General features: G+C 47.7%; 1 protein-coding gene across 1 annotated transcript in view; it reads left to right on the top strand.

Moving 5' to 3' along the window:
- The window catches only part of DNAH8 (dynein axonemal heavy chain 8), a 13,985,216-nt gene that overhangs the window by 5,695,948 nt on the left and 8,267,462 nt on the right, over positions 1 to 21,806 (top strand). Inside the window, exon 39 of the mRNA XM_085610239.1 lies at positions 12,450 to 12,552. Coding sequence (XP_085466365.1) covers positions 12,450 to 12,552 — 103 coding nt within the window. The remainder of the gene's footprint in view (positions 1 to 12,449; positions 12,553 to 21,806) is intronic.

The following is a 21,806-nucleotide window of genomic DNA, read 5'->3' as shown; positions in this document are numbered from 1 at the left end:
AGGTGATGAGGGGTAGCTTGTCTCCGCAGCCACGTGGTCCCTGAAGGTCGACGACGTCCAGGAGTCGGTTCACGACCTGTCCCACGCAGGCTCTCGCTGTCAACGGTGTTGGCGACTCGAAAGAAGCTAACAAGCCTTGGCAAAGGCAGGAGTCGTGGAAAGAGATGTAAGCTGATAGTTCTGACCAGCAAGGTCAGAGGGGCTGCTCTTTTGGAGAGCAGCTAGGGCCAGTCTGGAGCAACCAGACCAGCATAGTTGATTTTCAAATAGGTCGCCAAAATGGCCACTAGCCAACGGGCCAGGGACCGGGCAGGCGCGTCGAGATGCAAAGTGCAGAGGGGCCCCACGCAGATCATGGAGATGCTGGAGGGCTCACCTTTGGTGCAGATGCTGCTCGGGTGTTGGGCTTCTCAGGACCCAAAGCACAACTTGGAGGGAGCCTCTGTCGTTGCGCTTGCAGCTTGTCGTCGGTCTTTCAAGATGGCTGGCTCCACGTGTCTCGGTGCCTCCACGGGTTCCTTCTTTGCAGGGACTGTGGATCGGGCGGTGAGAGGTCTGGAGGTCCAGTTCTTGTCGGGCTCTGGGCTCGGGCTCCGGATGGAGGCGGCGGCAAAGCAGACGTTCAATAGCTGGTTGGTGCTTGCGTTAGCAAGATGGTCACTCCCTGACCATAGGGGAGATTTCCTTCAGTCCTCTGTGCAGCAGAGCGTCGAAGTTCCCGTCTTCTTCTTATTGATAAGTTGATTCCAGGATGTCTGAAGTCTTAGGACACAGCTCCTACCTTTAAGCGGATTCTAGGGGCCGGACTACCTGCTAGGTCCCTCCCTATGGGTGGGACCAGGAAGGGGGGTGGTTACACCCCCAATCCTTTGTCCAGCTCACCCCAGGTCCGGGGCTGGTATGCCCCAGGACCGGTTTGAACTGGCATATGCACCGAGGCTCCTTGTGAGCCTCAGGCATGTCTGATTCTATTGAAGCCCTACCTGACCAATACACAAAATCCTGTCTGGGGTGGTGCATGCACCTCCCCTGGCAGGAAACCCATTGTCCACACCTCCCAAGCTGGAAGGACTCCCAGCAGCAGGAGGGCAGACTTGTGTCTGTGGTGGCAGCATCCATTTTGTGGAGCTGAGGCTATGTCTGATTTTACCCGGGTTTCAGGTACTGTACATGTCGTGTCCCTCTAGAAGGGTGGAATGCTAACCCCGTCGCCAGAATTGGCGAGGGGTTAGTATTCCAATTCGTATGACACCTTACTCGACATGTTTTGATAAAGCCAAACCAAAGATAGCATTTAACCGCGAGGTTCATAATGCACTTAAGAGTATATGGTATGGCGATATCTGGAAACAGTAAAAGGAAGTGGTTCCGATCACTGCAGACAGGCTCAGCTCATGCCAGAGCACCATCTCACATGAAACCAAGCACTCTGCCTTCAGGATTGTTAAGGCCTGCCATCGGAGTGACTTATAGGTTAATATGTGTCCCATTTAAGGATAGGTATAGGTATACTACACCTAAGTAAGAGGTGATTACACCAACTTACCCCAGCTGAGTGATCATCCAGTTGTGTCAAATTGTTAGGGCAGGCCAGGGGTGGCATAATACATGCTTCAGCCCCTGGTAGGCCTTAGATACACCAATGCCCTGGGTACCTAGTGTACACTGGTACAAGGGGCTCACAGGGTGATCTAGTTCCAATTGGTTATGCACCTAGAGTGCATAGTGTTAATTTAGTAGAGAGAACAGCAGGCTGGGGGTCTGATTAGCAGGCCCACAGCCTCAATATGTCAAAAACCAGAGAAGCAAAAAGCAAAAATTTGGGGTGACCATAGGATAGCAGACCCTACTCTCCTACACCTACCACTCAGTTTGTGTATGAAATCCTCTCCAACTGTACGTTTGATAAAGTTCTTGGTTCTATGTTTTTCTTTTGCAGAGGTGACAAACATTGGATTCCCTCCGCCCCCTCCCCCCATGGGACAAGTTGTCTATTTTATTAGGGTAAGATTGGCGGCAGCATTGTCTGCCTCCAGCTTCGAAGTCTTACACATGTGTACACAAATAGAGTGTCACAAAGTCACGTACACTTTTTTCACTCTTAGGAGTCAATGCATGCATTTTTCTTCCTCTTTTTTCCTTTACAGGTATATTTGACCCAACGAATTTCAACTAACCCTCATCTCTCGAATGTTTTCTTGTTTTGTAGGCTTTACCTTTGGAAGCATTCTAGGAAGTGAAGTGTGGCCTTTGCCACACCCACACAGTGGTAACATCTTACCAACGTTTGGTAAGAACGGAGCCTCCATATATTACTAGGTCCTGATGAATGCCATGGACCCAACAGGGCCGCTTTGGCAGAAACATGTTGACCATTCACAAGACGGTTAGGGGACACTAATTACCCCAATCACCGTTACATTTATTTTAATATCATATACTTTTCAGTCACATTAAAAAACACTTCTGATTACTATAATGATTTTTAACCTCACTCACAATCTCACGGGCCCCCACTTAGTTATTTAGAAGTGCATCCTTGTCGTCAAGTGTATGCCCGCCCTCTATCAAACGAAGGTTTTAGAGGGCGAGGACTGGTCAATGATGAAGCATGACACCAGGTGGTGTGTGAGACCAGTCCGTAACTTTCTGTGAGATGCCCACACTCACGATGTTCTTGTAACTCGTTTGGGTTATCACACTAGGAGCAGCTCTTTGTGGAAAACATGTAATCTTGGCAGCCAGGTGTCCCTCCACTAAGACGGTATACACCTGCTGATGGAACAAATTTGTGGCATGGTGCGCAGCAAAGGCTGTGGATCCCCTTTCTGCCCCTCTTTCTGAGGTTCTCTTGTTCTTCCTTTCTTTGGCCCAGCAGGGCTCTGCTCTGGGCACTGTCAAGGGCTATCATTTGGCCATTTCTGCCTTTCTTAGGCTTCCTGTTTAGCCTTCTCTCTTCAAGTCCCCGTTGTAAATTGTTTCTTTAAAGGCATTACTCATCTCTTTCCTCCAATCCTTTTCGTAATGCCTCAGTGGGACTTGAATTTGGTCTTGACCCATTTGGTGTGCGCTCCCGTTGAGCTGCTTCACAACTGTCCTATCAGACTCTTAACTCTTAAGACTGCATTCCTCGTAGCCATCACATCTGCCAGAAGAGTGAGTGAGCTCCACGCTCTTTCATCCAAGCCTCCTTTTCTGGCTGTACATCCGGACAAGGTTGTCCTAAGAACTCGTCCATCCTTCCTTCCCAAAGTGGTCACCTCCTTTCATATTGGCCAAACTATCACTTTGCTGACCTTCTTTCTGCCTCCGCATCCTTCCAAAGAGGAAGAGAGGCTCCACCGTCTGGACACTTTCCTTCTATTTGGATCTAACCAGACAGTTCCGGGTGGATAACCAGCTCTTTCTTGGCTACGTGGGCATCAAGAAATGTCGGGACGTACACAAGCTCACCATCTTCAGATGGGTCATTTTGTGTATTAAACCCTGCATATTCTCTAGCAAAAATTGAGCCTCCAGTGGGGCTACGCACCCTTTCCACCAGGGTGACGGCAGCAACTACTGCTTTGGGACAAGGAGTCCCTCTGAATGACATCTGTCAGGCAACTACGTGAGCAGCGCTGCACACGTTTACAAAACACGACTGCCTGGACAGCCAAGTCCGGAGAGACGGTTTCTTTGGCCATTCTGTTCTCCAGGACATTCTGATGTGAACTTGGTTCGCAGACCCACCTCTGGGTTGGTGTTGCTGGGGTATCTATTCTAAGGTAAGGAATCTAAAACTAACTGTTTCTTTCAGATGAACAAGTTACTTACCTTTGGTAACTATACACCGCCCAACTATCCTCCCCATTCTGCAAACTGATTTCTAGGGTTAAGGACATCCTTTCAGGGCCCTAGTTTTGTGCACCAGTGGTCATTGTCTTGCATGGCTTTGCGTTTCTGGTGCAGAAAGTCGTGTACAGAACTGACGTCAGCATGCGAGGGCGGCGTCTAAATAGCTACCGCGACATCATCCCGGCGACCACAATGCCAACGACGGATGCGGAGCCGACCAAAGCCACCTTTCAACGCGCAGAGGTACTGCTGACGAAAAACTTTCCGGATCCAGTCTGGCGCCTGGGGGTAATTCTAAGGTGAGGAATCTATAATTACCTATGTTTCTTACAGATATATCATTACAGAAGGTAAGTAACTTATTCTTTACTTGCATTGGGCACCTGATGCTGATGAGCACCTGCACCTGGCTGCCCCTGTGCCACTGGTGGTGTATGACTGGCGCTGCCTTGGGCCTCCCCCAGTGCTTGCTTTAACCCCTGGGGCCTCTGCCCTGAAACCATGGGTACTTACCTGCAAACCGTACCTCTTGTGGGTGCCCCCAGTCTCCGTTGACTAACATTGGGCCCAGTGACCTCTGCATCCGGCCCCCCCAGTGCCGCTGGTTGTGCAGTACTTACCTTGATCTGACCCTTACCCAGTGTTGGTCCAAACTCCCAATGACTGGATGTGTAAGTCGAGTGCTTACTGCTTACTTGTAACTGCATATAACTGTTTTCCTTCCTTAAGATTGCATTGCATTTTTGCCTGTTTCACTAAATGTCTATCTCTTACCTTTGCTAGGGTTGCTACTGTTTGATTGACATGGCCAAAGTATTTTAAATACTTCTAAAAAGTACGTCTAAGCGTTTATAATACTATACCTACTGTATTTGAAAAGTTTTGCTATTCTTGAAACTGTTACTTAACTGCTACTGATTTCCTCTTGGTTCTAAAATAAATAAAGCAATAACGTTTTATACAAAACAATTGGTCTTGGATTCAGTCTTTAAGTGTGTGTAATCGTATCAAATCATATCGTTTATTGATATTTTGAAACATTGTTTCATAATCCAAATAATATACATCAGTCAAAAACATCTTAAACCTATAGGTATTCGTGCTGTGAGGCGGGAGGAAATTGTTCATGGGGGTTCTGCTCAGATTGTTTTTATCTGTCAAGTTTAAAATAAAAGGATTTTAAAACTTCTTCGTAGCATGTAATTTTAAAATTGCTTAAAGCACTTTAGTTTTGCTTGTCTTCCGCATCAGACGCTAGACGGGAGGAGCCTGTTTGCCCACCGTCTACTTCAGGCACACCGGATGCGGACACGCAGCGAGCGTGCCGCTGGCACGCCAAAGGGACGCTGCCGGCGGCCGGTCATTCTGCCCCTTCCTTAAAGCACATATCTTCATACTCACGTTCAGAGCTTCAGTTATTGAATATCAAAGGCCCATACTGCAGTAATCATTCTTGGTCCCCTTTGGCCGGTTCCTTTCAATGTCAACACTGCGCTTTTCAAAGTAAGTCAGATGAGAGAGGTACCTCCCCTCTGACTTTATTGATTTTAGGTTCTGCAGTCTGAATTGTAGGTCACTGGTCAAACACCATGCTGAAATCTTTGATCTACTAACTGAAGAGTCACCTGAATCATTATTTCTAATGGCGACCTGGTTGACGCAGGATTCAGTTGCTGAATCATGGTTAGCGCTTCCCCAAGACTATTCTATGATCCAGCTTAGCAGAACTGGCAATAGAGGTGGGGGGATTGCACTGATCCATAAGGAGAGATTTTCGTGCAGGGAGGATATTGCTGAATGCGAAAGTGCCTACTTTCAAATTATGTTAAACCATAATTTTACAGTCTCCGGTTTGCTGATCCATCGGCCATCTAGGCCTTCTAAAGTCTTCAGAGAAAATTTAGTAAATAAGACTATATTATAGGCCAGTAAGGCAGCTAATTTTACCATTGTAGGAGACCTTAACTTGCATCTTTTGCAGATATTGCCAACTTTCTGGCTGATATGGAGGCATGTCAGCTGTCCCTACGGCTCAGGACCAAGCCCTTTTGGACTTAAGAAGTTCTAGGGCTAGCACCCACGGGAGCACCGGAGTACTCGAGTTACCTCACCCAGGGTAGCCGGGCGCATATGTGTCTTTTGGTGTCGGGTCGCGCCGTCGATTTCAATAGGAGCCTGCAAAGAACTGCTGCTGCCGTGAAGAGGAGAAGTGTCCGAAGAGATCCAAGCCTGGATCTAGGATGGAAGGAACCTGAAAGCAGAGGGGACAGAGTCTGGGTCCCTAGCCAGTGACCGAGGGCAGGATGGACCAATGCCCACAGATGTCGGGTGCTTCAGGTGAGTTGATGGGTGTCTTGACTCTTCAGCCACGAGGTCCAGGAGGCGTCGATGAAGTCCACGAGCCGGATTCGAGCTGTTCCATGAAGTCTGTCAAGTGCTGCGGTGTCGGCGACCAGAATGGACCCAACAAGCCTTGGCAACGGCAAGTCACTGGAATTCAGAGAAAGGACTGCGGTGCAGATCAGCAAGGTCTGAGGGACTCATCCAGCGAGGGTAAGTCAGGGCACGTCTGGAGCAACCAGGAAAGCCCAAGCAGAAGAGGAGTTGCCTTCGTGGGGACTTGCTAGCCAACGGGCTAGTGATTGCGAAGGAGCCTCAAGCAGTCGTTCTTGAAACTGGCCCACGGGTCACTCGTGGAGTGGAGGCCAGAAATCTTCGGTGCAGGAGATGCTCTAAGCTGGGGCTACTCGGAGCCCAAAGCACAACTTCGAGGAAGCCCAGGAAGATGCTGTTGCTGCAAAAAATCACGGTGTCCAGGGGGTCACGGTTCCACGTCACCCGCGATAGCCACAGGCCTCAGCTTTGCTGTGGACTCAGGGTAGCCTCTGGGAAATCTGGAAATCCACCTCTGGTGATGCAAAGACTTCGGCATCCGTCGGGAGCTTCAGCGATGCAGACTGGTCAGTTGCTTCTTTGATGCCTGCCAAGCAGGGGAGTCACTCCTTGACCCCAAGGGGGATTTCTTCCGTCTTCTAGTCGTGATAGAAAGTCGAAGGTCCAGGATATATGATACAGAGTTTCGTCCAGGGTAATCTAAAATCCTAGGGACTGGATTCCTATATTTATGCTAAGTTTAGGGGATGGACTAACTCTAAGGCCCCACCTCTGGGTGGGCTTGGAAAGAGGGGTGGTTACACCCATTTCCTTTGTCCAGTTTCGCCTTCGACAGGAGACCAAACACGACATGTTTTGATGCAGCCATTCCAAAGTTAGCATTTACCGCGAGGTTCTAATGCACTTAAGAGTATATGGTCTGGCTGTATCACAGAATAGCACAGAAGTATTTCCGAAAGCTGCAGAGGGGCTCAGCTCATGCTAGGGCACCCTCTCACACAAAACCAAGCACTCTGCCTTCAGGATTGTCAAGGATTGTCAAGGCCTGCCATAGGAGTGACTTATAGGTTTATAAGTGTCTGTATAAATATGTGGATATAGGTAGCCTATACCACTGTAAGGGGTGCAAGCACACCCTTACCCAGGCTGCAGTAGCAGACCTGTGGTGTCATTTTGGAGTGCTTCCCAGGGGTGGCATAATTTATGCTGCAGCCCCTGGTAGGCCTCTGAGGTACCTATGCCCTACCAAATACTAGGTGCTTATAAGGCACTCCAGAATCCAATTTGAAATGTACCTAATGTACATGGAAACCATTTTACAGAGAAAGCAGATAGACAGGGGCCCTGAATAGCAGGATCCCAGTCCAACTAAGTCATAAAACTAGCAAAACACCAGGAAAAAAGTGGGGGCAACCATATAGTCAGATTCCACCTTCCTACACTGGGGAGGTGTGGTCACCCTTTTCGGGCCCCTTACTCTCCGTCGCGTCACGGTATGTCGCAGGTGCGATCTTCTTTACACAGACGACGCCTAGCGACGCGCAAGGGGTATTGCTACAAAAATCTTTCCGTATCCAGCCTGACGCCTGGGGATATTCTAAGGTGAGGAATCTAACTAACTAATGTTTCTTACAGATACATTGTTACCGAAGGTAAGTAACTTGTGGCCCTTTGCTGCATGGTCTGTGGTTGCAGTCTTTCGTTCTCTTACAGTGCTTTCCACTGCTTGTGCCTCCAGCCTGGCTCTCGCATTGGCTTCCACGGTGGTTCCACAGAAGGGCGCTTTACGCTTTCCCTGCTGTGGCTTTACTGATGTGGCCTTCTGGTACTTTTGGGCTGCCTGGTGCTATTTCCTAGATATGGAAGAACAATGGTTCCAGTGGGTAATAAAAAATGATTTAGGCAATATATATGTGCACAATGGCAGTAAATTTGCAAAGGACTCCGTACTGTCAGAGGACAGAGAAAACTCTCTACACAGTTGAATCAATACTGTATTTTATACACAACAATAAATGGTATATACATTACTTTTGAATCATAAACATACAAAATATTTTAACCGTAAAAAGGTTTTTTGGTGCTCAGTGTCCCCAAGTGAAAATTGGAACCAAAAAGTGACTGTACAAGATAATAATGTTTTTTAGAAAAATAGGTTTCCATAAATAAGAAAAAGAAACAGAACGACCATATCAATACAAATTCTTGAACAGTTTATGTATGCAATGATACAGGCTGAATTGTGGTCTGTTCTGTGTGTTTGTCGACGGCGTTTCGACCCTCCTGTGAATGCGGGGTCTCTTCAGGACTAAGAATACTGGGACATCTACAATAAATGAATGAAAATGAGCATGAGGCCCGTGTACCGGCACAGATGCGGGAGACTAAAATGAAAAGGCCAAGTTAAGGGAAAGTACCTGAATGTAAAGGGCACAGCTGAAGTGAAGTGCTTTCGTGAGAGGTGAACTAAAAAACTCACGTGAGGACCCAGCCGGGTTCTACAGTCATAAAGGGGGACAGAAAAGTTGTTATGTATTATCAGACATGGTTGTAGTCGTAACGAGATATAAAGGTAACTTGTGAACGATGCGAACAATGCCAGAAGAAACCAAAGAGACAGTTTACCTCACGGGGTGGCCGGCTCTTTGGATAGGGAAGACAGGGCACAAAACAGCTCCTCTGATACGTTGCTACAGCCGTAGCAATTCGGATCCCCTTATCTCTTCTTGGCGTTTAGGGATCTGACATACGATAGTGAATGGCTATGGAGATGTTAGGAACAAGGGCATATAAGTATGGGCTAATTAGGCGGCAAGTGAGTAAGTAAAAAACCCAATGCTGGGGAGTGCACATATGTACTTACACTTAAAGTTCAATCTTCTAATCTATGCAGCGGTCTGGATGAGCTGCAGATGAATGGGCGTGCAATGCGCTCTTGGTCTAATAACGGCGAGCATGAGTCGTCCGCTTTGTAATATACAGAAGTTGGCGCCAACCCTGCTTGCCGTTTGTCACGTAGCGTGCAGAACGCGGAAAAGTCGTTCTATCGGGGATCGGAGCGTGGATGGGTGGAAACCGAGGAAAGACTGTGCCCCGTGATGTAGAATCCCGCTAGACATTACAACTAATTGTGTAGTGGATAGCGTCTATTGTTATTGTGAAAAATAAATTAAATTGAATAAAATTGAATAAGGCCAGTTAGAACTATAGCATGGAAGCAATGTATGTCGTATAGTCTCATAAGAGGGAGTGTTCTCCCGTTCTTCGTGTTAGAATGTGGGTAGGATCTAATAATAGATGGAGTGCAATGGAGATGATAGTGACAATGTAATAATGGTTATGCTGAAAAACACTTAAGATGATATAAACCCATGTAGACTATGCATAAAGGACACATTTACTGTCATATGTCCTCAATCGAGGAAATCATGCTCACATTCTCAATATTCAGATCTGGGACAACTTAAACAAGGTGAGGGGGAAAAAATATAAAAGATATTATCCTAACCCCAATTGAGAGCAGGAACACTCTGATTAAAACAGGTATGTGCCAGATGTGCCACTTTTAACCGTATGGTGTGCTGCCTCATGGGAGAGCAGCACGCAGGTGCCTTGTCCTTTATGCATGTATTGGATAGATGGAGCTTGTGTCTTTACTGTAAGGTGGTGACGTACCCTCTCCATTCTTCAGCGGAATTTAGGCCTTCTGCTATCGAATTGACCCTATCTATCCATCTACATTCTATACGTTGTAGTATGCTGGTTATATCGCCGCCTCGTTCTGGTAAGGAGGCGATATCAATCACTTGCCATTTCAATTGATCGGCCGTGTGGTTTTTTTCATTGTAATGGGAGACCATAGGGGCATTAGGAACAGATCTGCGAATACGGCTGCGATGCTGGCAGATTCTAGTTTTCACAGGTTGTTGGGTCTGACCTATATAAGGCAGGTTACAGGGGCACCAAATGCAGTACACAACATTGCGTGTGTTGCAATTTGAAAAGTTTTCTAGGGTGTATTTGAGTGTGCCATGTTCAAAGGTAGAGGTGTTGAATGTAAACTCACACGAGACACAGTTACCACATTTGTGGTGTCCTTTAATTTTTGGTAGGCCCCACGCGTTTGTGAGAGTGTTGGGTGATTTCACCTTCTTATCCGTGGCTGACCTAACCAGATGATCTTTTATATTTTTGCCCCTTTTGTAGGCGAAAAGTGGTAACTCGAAGGATGAGTCTATGCTTCTGATAATGCTCCAGTTTTTACTAATGAGGTTGCGTACCTGATTGGTATGTGTACCAAAAGTGGTGACACACACAATTTTTTCCATCTTGGGTTTTTCTTTGGTTTTCAAAAGTTCCTCCCTCGGACAGTACCAAGCTCGTTTGAGTGATCTTTTAACCAATCTATTGGGATAGCCTCTGTTGACTAATTTACCTCTGAGTATATCCGCTTCTCTCATGTAATCTTCCTTATAGGTACAATTGCGACGGATCCTGAGAAACTGCCCGAATGGTAGGCCGTCTCTGAGGGCCCGAGGATGTTGACTGCGATATGACAGTAATGTGTTCCTCTCAGTGATCTTTCTGTGAAGTGATGTGTATAGTTTGCCATTTTCATGGTTAATGTTGAGATCCAGGAACGCTATAGTAGACGTATGGATGGTTGAAGTAAACGTGAGATGTGTCTGAACAGTATTGAGATGTGTAACAAAATTACTGAAATCAGTAGCAGTACCTCTCCAAATAATAAAAATGTCGTCTATATAGCGCTTCCAACATTTTATTTGTGAGTGGTAAGGATTGTTGTCATTGAGGGCGAACCTGTGTTCAACATGATGCATGTAGATATTTGCTAGATTTGGAGCAAAAATTGCTCCCATACTGGTACCAGAGCACTGTTGGTAATAATGCCCTTCTGAAATGAAATATTTGCTCTGTAGAGCAATTCGTAGTAAGCTAATGATGAAACTGGTTGGTACCTGTAACGGCCTTGGTCTAGTCTCTAGTAGGTTCTGTATGATCTCTATGCTGTCTTCCTGAGGTATGTTGGTATATAGCGAGCTTATATCAAGCGTAGCCAATAGATCACTGCCTAGATTGAACGGCATGCCATCCACTAGATTTATCATGTACATTGTGTCCTTCACAAATGTATCCTGTAAGGGAACAAATTCTTTGATAAAATAGTCTATATAAGCTCCTATGGGTTCCAGCACAGAGCCACATCCCGATAGTATAGGGCGGCCTGGGGGATTAGTGGTACTCTTATGTATTTTGGGTATAGTATATAGGACCGGGGTCCTAGGGTTATCGGCATTTAAGAATTCAAATTCTTTCTTAGTGATGTAACCCTCGTCTTTTGCTGCAGTGGTAACCAGCAGAATATCTTTGCTGATTTGTGGTAAGGGATTGGTATTAAGCCTTTTGTAATGTTTTTTCTCATTCACTTGTTTTTGGATTTCTGCCTCGTAATCTTTGCGATTTTGCATTACGATACCTCCTCCCTTATCTGCAGGTTTTAGAATAATAGAGTCATCATTTTTCAATGTTTCTAGCGCTTGCCGTTCTGCTAATGTGATGTTGTATGGAATGTATGATTCCCTGGCTTGCACAGTTGTTCCTCAGAGGTGGTCTGCTCTCTTTCCTGCTTTGGCTTTCCTGTTGTAGCCTCCTGGCGACTCGGTGCCACTTGGTGCTGCTCCTCGCCCCTTCTTCTCTCTCTCTTTTTTGGTTTTTCTGGTATTTTTGCACACTGTTCCCATGCTTTCCTTAGTTTTGTGGTGATGGCTCCGCGTTGTGGCGCGGAAAAGTTATCCGAAGCAAACTGACGTCAGCGCGCCGGGGTGGGGCTTATGTTACCTCGCTGACGTCACTCCCGCGGAGGACATCGGGGCGGAGTCGCGAGGTACCGGCACGCAGAGATGCTGGGCAAAAAAGTTTTCCGGGTCCAGTCTCACGCCTGGGGATAATTCTACGTTAAGGAATCTGCGGCTAGAATCGTCTCTACCAGATACATCGTTACCAAGGGTAAGTAACTCGTACTTTAATGCCAGGCAGGGAAGCATCAGTTCCCATAATTACTAAATAAAATTATTTCCAGGCTGCAAAATAAATGAAAGCAGCATGGTTATTAGCAAATTAATATTGTTGTTAGGCAAGCAAGGTACTCATAATCATGCAAAATGTATGCATTAATATTCCTCATTATTTATTTAAAGGTATCTCGAAAAGAAACGGTTGCTGTTTCCACGATTCTTCTTTGTTTCTGACCCTGTTCTACTTGAAATTCTTGGACAAGCTAGTGATCCACATACAATACAGGTAGATTTTTTCAGTTATTCTGTTCATTTTGGCCTAAATAAAACGATTGAAATCTGTGTGTGTTTTACACGGCTTTAACTACTCCTGAAGACAGCTTTCTTAAGTTTATTAAGTGTCTAATCTGACTTTACAAAGTAGTCAAATGTAAACTATTGTCTTGTTGCATAAAACACTCTCCATCCACTACTGCTCGCATGATGTATTCAGACATATCAAACTGTTTCTCTGAATTAAAATTCATACTGTTTTATTGTCTTTTTGACTGCCAAGGTCTAGAAATTAATCCTTTTTAGGCGTCTGAATTATATGGGTCATATCTTTTTATTTATATTTACGCAATATGAAAAACTGCAATGCATGCAGCGTCGCAGTGCTCCTCAGAATTATCTTGTTTATTAACAACTATGGGGCATATCAACAAGGGCTTTATCTCTGCTTTTTTGGCTTTAAAAGCCCAAAAACAGAGATAAAACTAGCGCCCTATCAGCAACAGGGTGCTGTGAGAAAGTGCCATCTTTCTTGCATGGTATGCCCTCACTTTTTGCTGAATTACTGAATGTACTTTGACTGAGTGTACCCTGGACTCCTGCCAATCAGGTGCCCAGGGCCTATGTTCCTTCCCTAAAAACACATAACTCAAATTGGCAAACCCTGGCCACATGTCAGCCCCTGGTAAAAGGTACCCTAGGTACCCAGGGCCTTGTGACCAGGGAAGGCTTCTAAGGGCTGCAGCACTCATTGTGCCACCCTTAGAGGCCCTGTCCCCTTACACACACACACTGCCTATGCAGGCTGGGTGTCTGGGTGCAAGACAAACAAAGAGTCGACATGGCACACATCCCTGTGTGCCATGCCCATCACCTACACTGCCATGGCATACATCAGCCACCCCTCTAGCTGGGTGCCCTATGCCAATGGTGTGGGCACAGGAGCCCTGTGCGCCTACAGTACCCAGGTCCATTCCTGGGCTCTGTAAGTGCACTGCTGCCCTTTAAGAGTACATGGTGCTGGGAGCTCGTCAAACACGAACTCAACAGCACCATAAAGGCAGCACTGAAAACTGAGAAGTTTGGTATCAAACTTCTCAGCACATTAAACCCACACTGATGCCAGTGTTGAATTTAATGTTCCAAGCACCCCAGAGGGCATCTTAGAGATGCCCCCTAAAACCTAACCTACAATCCACGTCTGTGCTGAGGCTGCCTAGGCTGCCACACACCAGACATGTTGCTGGACCCCTGGGTAGGAGAGCCCCTGCTCTCCTGGGCCTGCAACAATGCACATCCTGGGCGAGGTGCTAAATCTCCTCCCCCAGGATGGGAACGGGGAAGCTTCCAAGGCATGCCGCCTCTGAGTTTCCCCAGGCCACTGCAACCCCCCACTCTGGCGGGAAGCTTGGCCGGAAACCCCAAATAAGGGCAGGGGATGTGCCAGCCTGCCAACCCCACCCCTCAGGTGGGGGAGGCGAGGTGAAGCACATCCCCGGGCTCTCACCATCTTGAAGATTGGAAGCCCTACCCAATCAGGATTAGGCTACTGCCCCCCTCCCACAGGAGAGAGGCAGGATAGGGGGTGTACCCACCACAGGACAGGGACCCATTGGTCCCTGCCCTTCACCTACCTGTAACAACCCTAAATCTAGTATTTAGGGGCACCCTGAACCTTCCTTCCTCAGATTCCAGATTCAAAACTACAAAGAAGAGCAAGAAGAAAGAAGACCTGCCCTGCAACTGCTAAAAAGAGGAAGACACCAACTGCTTTGGCCCCAGCCCTACCGGCCTGTCGACCCTCGAACCTGCTCCTGCTCCAACCCGGCATCTCTTGTGGCCAGCAACCTCACAAACCCCGGAGGACCTGGCTACCTTTTGGCTCTAAGCCCCTGGGACTACCATGAGTAGAGGCTCTACTCAAAACCTATTTCTAATCCCTGGCAGCAGCCCGGAACCGCGAACCCAGCACACTCTGCACCAGCCAAGCCTGGCCAGTGCCGAAGTGAACAAAGACCACGAGGACGACCCCACGGCGACTGTGACCTCGGGTCCGGCACCCAAGGACCTCCCTCGACCCTCCTGAAGAAGCCTGCAGCCTCAGAACAAGGTGCCCCCCCACCGCGATCAACAGAGGGTAAGATTTCCCGACACCAAAAGGCACCCCTACACGCGGCGCCCCGCGGCCCCCTGTGCCCACTCCCGGGTTACCTACCTATCCTCCAACTACCCAACTTACCTCTCGAAGTGGTGGTGGCACCTGAAGAGTCCTCGTCCCCGAGCTTGCAGTCTTTTTCTAAACCGGAGATTTCCCATTGAAATCAATTGAGCGCCCGAAGGCTCAAAAGCACTCTGCACCCAGCCGCCCGAGTGGCCCTGGTAGTGAAAACTCTACACTTACCTACTTCCCCACTTGCCCTGAGTAAGTGACCAAGAGCCCAGCTCCCACAGCTGCGTGGCTTGCTAGTCAGCAGCCACCAACCAAGGGCCCCCTATCCCTCATAGGATAACATTAGGCCTAACTCTCTCTGCACCCGGCCGCCCTAGAGTCGCTGAGGGTGAACCAACTGTACCTACCTGACCCTGGGGGACCCCTGAGTCTATGCCCAGAACTTCAACCCTGCCAGTCGAGTACTTACTTTTAAACCGCTAACTCTATTTTTTTCATAGGGTAACATTGACTGGCTTTCTCTTGAAATTTCTTCTAAGTGTGGACTTTTCAAATCTTAAAAAATTCACCAAAAATCAGCCGAGTAACGAAAGCGAAAATACTCCCCTGCTCTTAGGTGAGCTCCCAGTGCTGGATCTTGGTGCCCAGCACTGACTCTAAAAAATACTTACAACTGTACTTACCAGTAACCCAATTTTCTCCCATAGGAAATCATTGACTGTTTTTCTGTGAAATTTCTTCTAAGTGTCAATTTCTGCAATCTTTAAATATTCTTTAAAAATCGCATAATATCTGAAAACGTAATTACTTACCTGTTTTGGATAAAGGTCCCAGTACTGAGTCTAGGCACAGTGGGGCCGATTCACAGAACTAACTTAAGACAAAATCCTAAACTTACTACTTTTGGTATTCACAGAAGTTAGGATTTTGTCTTAAGTTTGTCTTAAGACAAACTTAAGGCAGACTTAAGACAGTCTTAAGACAGACTTAAGACAGACTTAAGACAGACTTAAAACAAACTTAAGACAAACTTAAGACAGACTTAAGACAGACTTAAGACAAACTTAAGACAAAATCCTAACTTAAGTCTGTCTTAAGTCTGTCTTAAGTCTGTCTTAAGTTTGTCTTAAGTCTGTCTTAAGTCTGTCTTAAGTTTGTCTTAAGTCTGTCTTAAGTCTGTCTTAAGTTTGTCATAAGACAAACTTAAGACAAAATCCTAACTTCTGTGAATACCAAAAGTAGTAAGTTTAAGATTTTTTCTTAAGTTAGTTCTGTGAATTGGGCCCCCAGTATTGGATTACAAAAGTAACGAGAACCTACTGTACCTGTAACTTGCATTTCCTTCCATAGGGAATCATTGACTGTTTTCTCTGAAATATTTTCTAAGTGTCAACTTTTGAAATAGCTAAATATTGTTTAAAAATCCACACAGTAACTAAGTCGACTTTCATCACTTGATTCTAAGTACTGACCCAGGACTGAATCTAGGATCCAGTCCTGGAATTCCAAAAGTAATCCTAAATGTAATCTGTTGCAAATAACTTAAAACTTCCATTGAATTCAATGCATTATTGTGTTTAAAATAGTGTTGCCTATTGCAACGACTTGTAACTGTTTACAAAAGTCAATTGCCTAGTGCAAAAGTATTTATATAAAGCATCTCATTCTGAGAAAGTATATTTTAATACCTATTGTTGGTTCTAAAATAAAACAAGCATATATTTTTTATATATAAACCATTGGCCTAGAGTTCAGTTACTGAGTGTGTGAGACCATTTGCTGACTGAGTGTGTACAACAAATGCTTTACACTGTCCTCTGATGTTGCCTTACTGCTCGACCAAGCTACCACTTTAGAGAGTAAGGTTATATCTAACTTTAGCCTCTGCCAAACCCTTGGGGACTGTGGACTCTGTACACCCTGTACCTATTAAGGAACAGTATATACAGAGCCACTTTCTCACAGGTGCTAACACGCAAATTTGCATGTTAGCACCCTTTTACTCTATGCTTCCCCTTGCATCTCTAATGAGATGGAAAGGGGGCGTACCAAAGTAAAATAATAGGAGAAATGTCGCTAAGCGATATTTCTCCTATTATCAAGGATATTGCTAACCCTGTTAGAGATAAAAAATGCAGCGCTAACCGCGATTAATGCTTCTTTTTTACGTGTGGTATTTTTCTGACTTAGCCATGATATCCTATGTAGGGTGGATATCATGGCTAAGTATGTCTATCCCTATCAGAAAGCTATCGCCAAACCTTGTGGGATTATCGCTGTATTTCCAGCGATAATCTCACAATTGACAGCTTGCGCTCTGTATTTTATCGCTTTGGAGATAAGCGTTGCTAATAGCACGCTATCTCCGCGATAAAATTCAGAGTTGGCCGGCGATAATTATCCTCAAGCTAAGATCGCTAGGCGATAATTATCGCCGGCCCTTGCTGATATGCCCCTATATATCCGCAACCAGAAACCTCACCCCACCATGCCCACCTAGTATTCATTGTAGCATTACGTCATCTGAATTTTAGAACCCCAGTGAATCTTAACAACAGTTTTCCGGCTGCACTGGAGTCTTCACTGGACATGGTCTCTGCAGTGTGCCATTCCAAGGTTTTTGTTAGTTCGAGCCTACCAGACAGCACAGTTGTCTGGTTGAAAAAGTTGTGTTGTCAGTTTACCTAGAGCTTACATGGCCTTAAGGCCCACCCATTGCTTACTTGACTTTATTGTCACTCCTATGTGCTTACAGTTTCCATGACTTGCCTTGTCCATCTTCTTTTTGTCCCTCTCCTGAAGCACAGCTGCTTTGCTTGTGTCCTTATATTGCTCAACTTTAGGGTTTTTTTTTTTTTGTTTAAGCACTCCATGAGAGTGCCTGAGTTTTTCAACTGTCTCCCTCTAGTGCGTATATTTCTCTTGCTGCGTATTGCTGTCTCTTGTCCTTGTACTTCTCCCCTTCTTGCTCTCTCAGGCTTGTGCTTCACACCTTGTCCCCAGCATTTCCCCTCCCCATAGTCAGACTGAATCCAGACATTTTCGAGGATTCCCCTTGCGTGCCTGTAGATGATTTTATTCTGCTTGGTATCGGTGCTGTCGGCATCATCCGCACCAAGAATTGCAAGCACTGTACCTATATATTCACCACCACAATGCTCTGACATCAGTTCTTTATTATCTGATATAGGCTTCTAGCTACAGATTCCTTATCTTAGAATTATCCCCAGGATTCAGAATAGATCCGTAAATGTTTTGTGAGCTGTACCCCCTGTGTGCTAGCAGGTGGCATAGTTCAGCACTGTGTGGCATCATCCGAATTGTCCGCGCCGGAAATGACATGCTCGTTACCTATATAGACCCAACCCCGTGTGCTGACACCAGCTCTTTTGTATCTGACAGAGACTTTAAACAGCAGATTCCTTACCTTAGAATTATCCTGAGGCATCGGTATGGATCCATAAATTGTTAATGAGCAGTACCCCTGCGTGCTCGTAGGTTGCATTGTTGAGATTCATGTGGCGTTGGTGTCATCCGCATTGGCAGTGACATGTGTGGTGCCTATATAGGTGCCACTTAAGCTCACCAACGTCAGTTCTTTTCTTTCCTGCACCGGTCAGAGCAGATCTAGAGAGAGCTACCGCCAGTCATTTTTTGACTGACATTTTTTCAAACCTTTTGAGATATTGTTTCAGTAAAGTATATCTTTAGACATGGTCACCCCCACTTTTTGCTCACTGGTACTGATGGTTTTGATTGGAAGTGCATTGGATCCCTGCTAACTAGGTCCCAGTATCTGAAAGAAACAAGTTAGTGTTAGATTCCTTACCTTAGATTCCTTACCTTAGAATATCCCCAGGCGTCAGACTGGATCTGGAATGTTTTCACTAGCAGTACTTCGGCGCGTCAGTAGGTGGAGTCGTGCGGCTCCGTGGCCGGGGTTGTATGCGCCAAGATGTCGTCACGGAGACTACTTAGGGGCCACCCATGCGCGCTGGCGTCAGTTCTTTCTTTTTCAGCACCAGTAAGTGCAGTTCCGGTTAGAGCACGTACCTTAATCACTTTTTGACTATCTTTTCGAGACTTTTGTCTCCTGTAAGTTTGAGTCTACTCTGGTGCACGTAGGGATGCCTGGTTTTAAGTCTTATGGGGCCTGCCGTCGCAATATGCCGGTGGCGGACCCCCACGACGTCTGTCGCTACTGCCTGGAGAGTGACCACGACACCTGGTCCTGTATGGACTGTCTGGCCATGGCCCCGAAGGTCTTGAGGGAGCGGCGCCGGAAGCTGCTTGAGGCCCGGCACTCGTCCCAGCGCCGTTCACGGTCCAGGGGCCTCTCTAGAGAACGCTCGCGGGGCCACCAACATCGCTCCTCAGGCTCCAAGTCTTCACCCTCCGATTCGGGTAAGAGACGGCACAAAAAGATGTCGAAGAATGGTTGTCGTTCTCCGACGTCCCCCCCTCGGTCCCCGGATGCGGACGAGGGGGGCAGGGGTTCTGCCCCTGCGGCTCCTTCGGAGCCTGGGAGTCCCGCGGACTAACCACCTTATCCGGGTACGTCGGCGACTCCCGCACAGGTGCAAGAATTTTTTGCTACCATGGACCGCCTGTTTAGGCCTCGGACTCCCGCCGGCATGCCCTTGGGCCACGCGGTCCCGTGTCAGGATTCTGTCAAGCCATCGGCAAAACACCTGGAGCTCTAGCAGGTTGATGTTTAGCCCAGACTCCACCAGAGACCAGATGCCTCTGATCTCTGTCTCTACCATGTGGCCACCCCATCCCAGAAGTGATGCATCTGTCGCCACCGTGAAGTCTGGTTGGGGAAGTGAGAGGGATCTGCCCTTGACCCAATCCTGGTTCATTAATCACCACTGCCATTGGTGTGCAGTGCCCTCCGAGATCTGGACAACATCGGAAAGATTCCCCTGATGCTGCGCCCACTGGAATTTCAGGTCCCACTGCGAAGCCCGCATATGCTACCTGGCATGATCCACCAGCAGAATGCAGCAACCTCGAAGTCAATCTCACCGAAACCCAGGATAGAGCTGAAACATCGGTATCATAGCCCAAATATCCGGGACTCGCTGCTCAGGAGGAGAAGCCCAAAACTGCGCTGTATCCAGAACTGCTCCAATGAAAAGGAGCTTCTGAGAGGGAATCAGGTGCAACTTCGGCTCATTGATAGTGAATGCTAGCGAATGCAGGAGGTCCGCCGGAGTCTGGAGGTAGGAGACAACAGCCTGGGGTGAACCCGCCTTCAACAGACAGTCGTCGAGATAGGGAAAGATTGGAAACCCTAATCTGCGCAGATGAGCTGCGACCACCCCCATCACTTTCGTGAACACCCGAGGGGTGCTGCTGGTAAGGCCGAAGGGGAGCACGGTGAACTGAAAATGCTCTTGGCCTACCGTGAACATTTGGTAACGCCTGTAGGCTGGCAGGACAGGAATGTGGAAGTAAGCGTCCTGCAAGTCCAATGCTACCATCAAGTCTCTATGGTCGAGGGCAGACAGGACCTGGGCAATGTCAACATTGTGAACTGCTCCTTCCGGAGGAAGCGGTTGACGTCTCTGAGATCTAAGATAGGATGCAGGCCTTTGTCCTTCTTGGGCACCAGGAAGTAGTGGGAGTAACAACCACAACCTACTTCTGGCACAAGGACTCGCTTGATAGCTCCTTTGACCAAGAGAGACGTAACTTCCTGACAGAGAAGGGCCAAGTGATCCTCTGACATGTAATTGAGTGTTGGTGGCATGGAGGGAGGGGTAGTCTCGAAGGGGAGTAAGTAGCCCCTTCGGACTATCTGCAAAACCCATCTGTCTGACGTGATGTTGTGCCAGTGGGGGAGGTGATGGCGTATCCTGCCGCCCACTGGTATCTGGTGGCCCTGAAAGGTCAGACTAGGAAGGCTTAGAGGCTGCTGCAATGAGGGCACGGGTGGACTGGCCCGCCCGCCTGCTGGCCCCAGACCCACGGCATTGGGTCCCACATCCTCGGCTGCGCAGAGGCTGGGTAGTTTGCGCCGGCCTGTGGCGCTAGGCAGACCGTGGTGGGGCACTCCTTCTGTAGCCACGAAAGGTGTGAAAGGCAGACTGCACAGGACGAGAGGTGGCAGCGAGGCCCAAGGATCTAGCTGTAGCTCTAGAATCCCTGAGGCACTCGAGCGCACTGGCCACCTTTTTGCCAAACAGGCGATGGCCATCAAACGGCATGTCTAAAAGAGTCGATTGGACGTCCCCAGAAAAGCCAGGGGATCTCAGCCAGGTGTGGCACCTTGGGGCTACTGACATAGAAATAGTTCTACCCAGTGAGTCGGCGGTGTCCAGCCCACATCGGATGGAGAATTTTGCTGCGTCTCTCCTCTCTGCGACCGCATGGGAGAGTGTGGCCCGGGCCTCCTCTGGGCACTGTGGCAGCACCTGCACAACCAGAGTGGGTGTAATGGCCCAAGAGAACATGCCGTGTTCACCGACCATAGTCCTAAGCTGGCGGAAGAAAACATCTTCTTCCCAAGATGGTCCAGCTTCTTGGATCTGGCTTCAGAAAAAAACACAATAGACGACATCCGCACCTTACTGGACAAAGGAGAAACAGCAGCCCTCATCCTCCTCGACCTCTCAGCGGAGTTTGACACAGTCTCTCACCGCACCCTAATATGCAGACTCCACAACGCAGGGATCCAAGACAAGGCCCTCGACCGGATCCGCTCCTTCCTCTCCGGCAAAATGCAGCGGGTCAGACTCCCCCTTTCCTCTCGGACCCTACACTTACCACCTGCGGAGTCCACCAGGGGTTCTCCATCATCCCTACGCTCTTCAAAGTCTACATGGCTCCGCTCGCCCCCATCGTCAGAACCTACGCACTCAACATTGTGTCATACGCAGACGACACCCAACTCATCCTCTCCCTATCCAACGAACCCAATACCGTCAGACACAACTTTCGAGAAGGCACGGAAGCCATCACCAAATGGATGAAAAACAGCTGCCTACAACTAAACCCCAACAAAATGGAAGTACTCATCATGAGCCCAAACCACGATGCCTGGAACGACACCTGGTGGCCCCCCGCCCGCGGAAGCCTGCCCACCCCCACGG

This window comes from Triturus cristatus, chromosome 6 (genome assembly GCF_964204655.1).
Source record: "Triturus cristatus chromosome 6, aTriCri1.1, whole genome shotgun sequence".
In the NCBI taxonomy this organism is placed as follows: Eukaryota; Metazoa; Chordata; class Amphibia; order Caudata; family Salamandridae; genus Triturus; species Triturus cristatus.
This window is presented reverse-complemented; position numbering and strand designations above follow the sequence as displayed.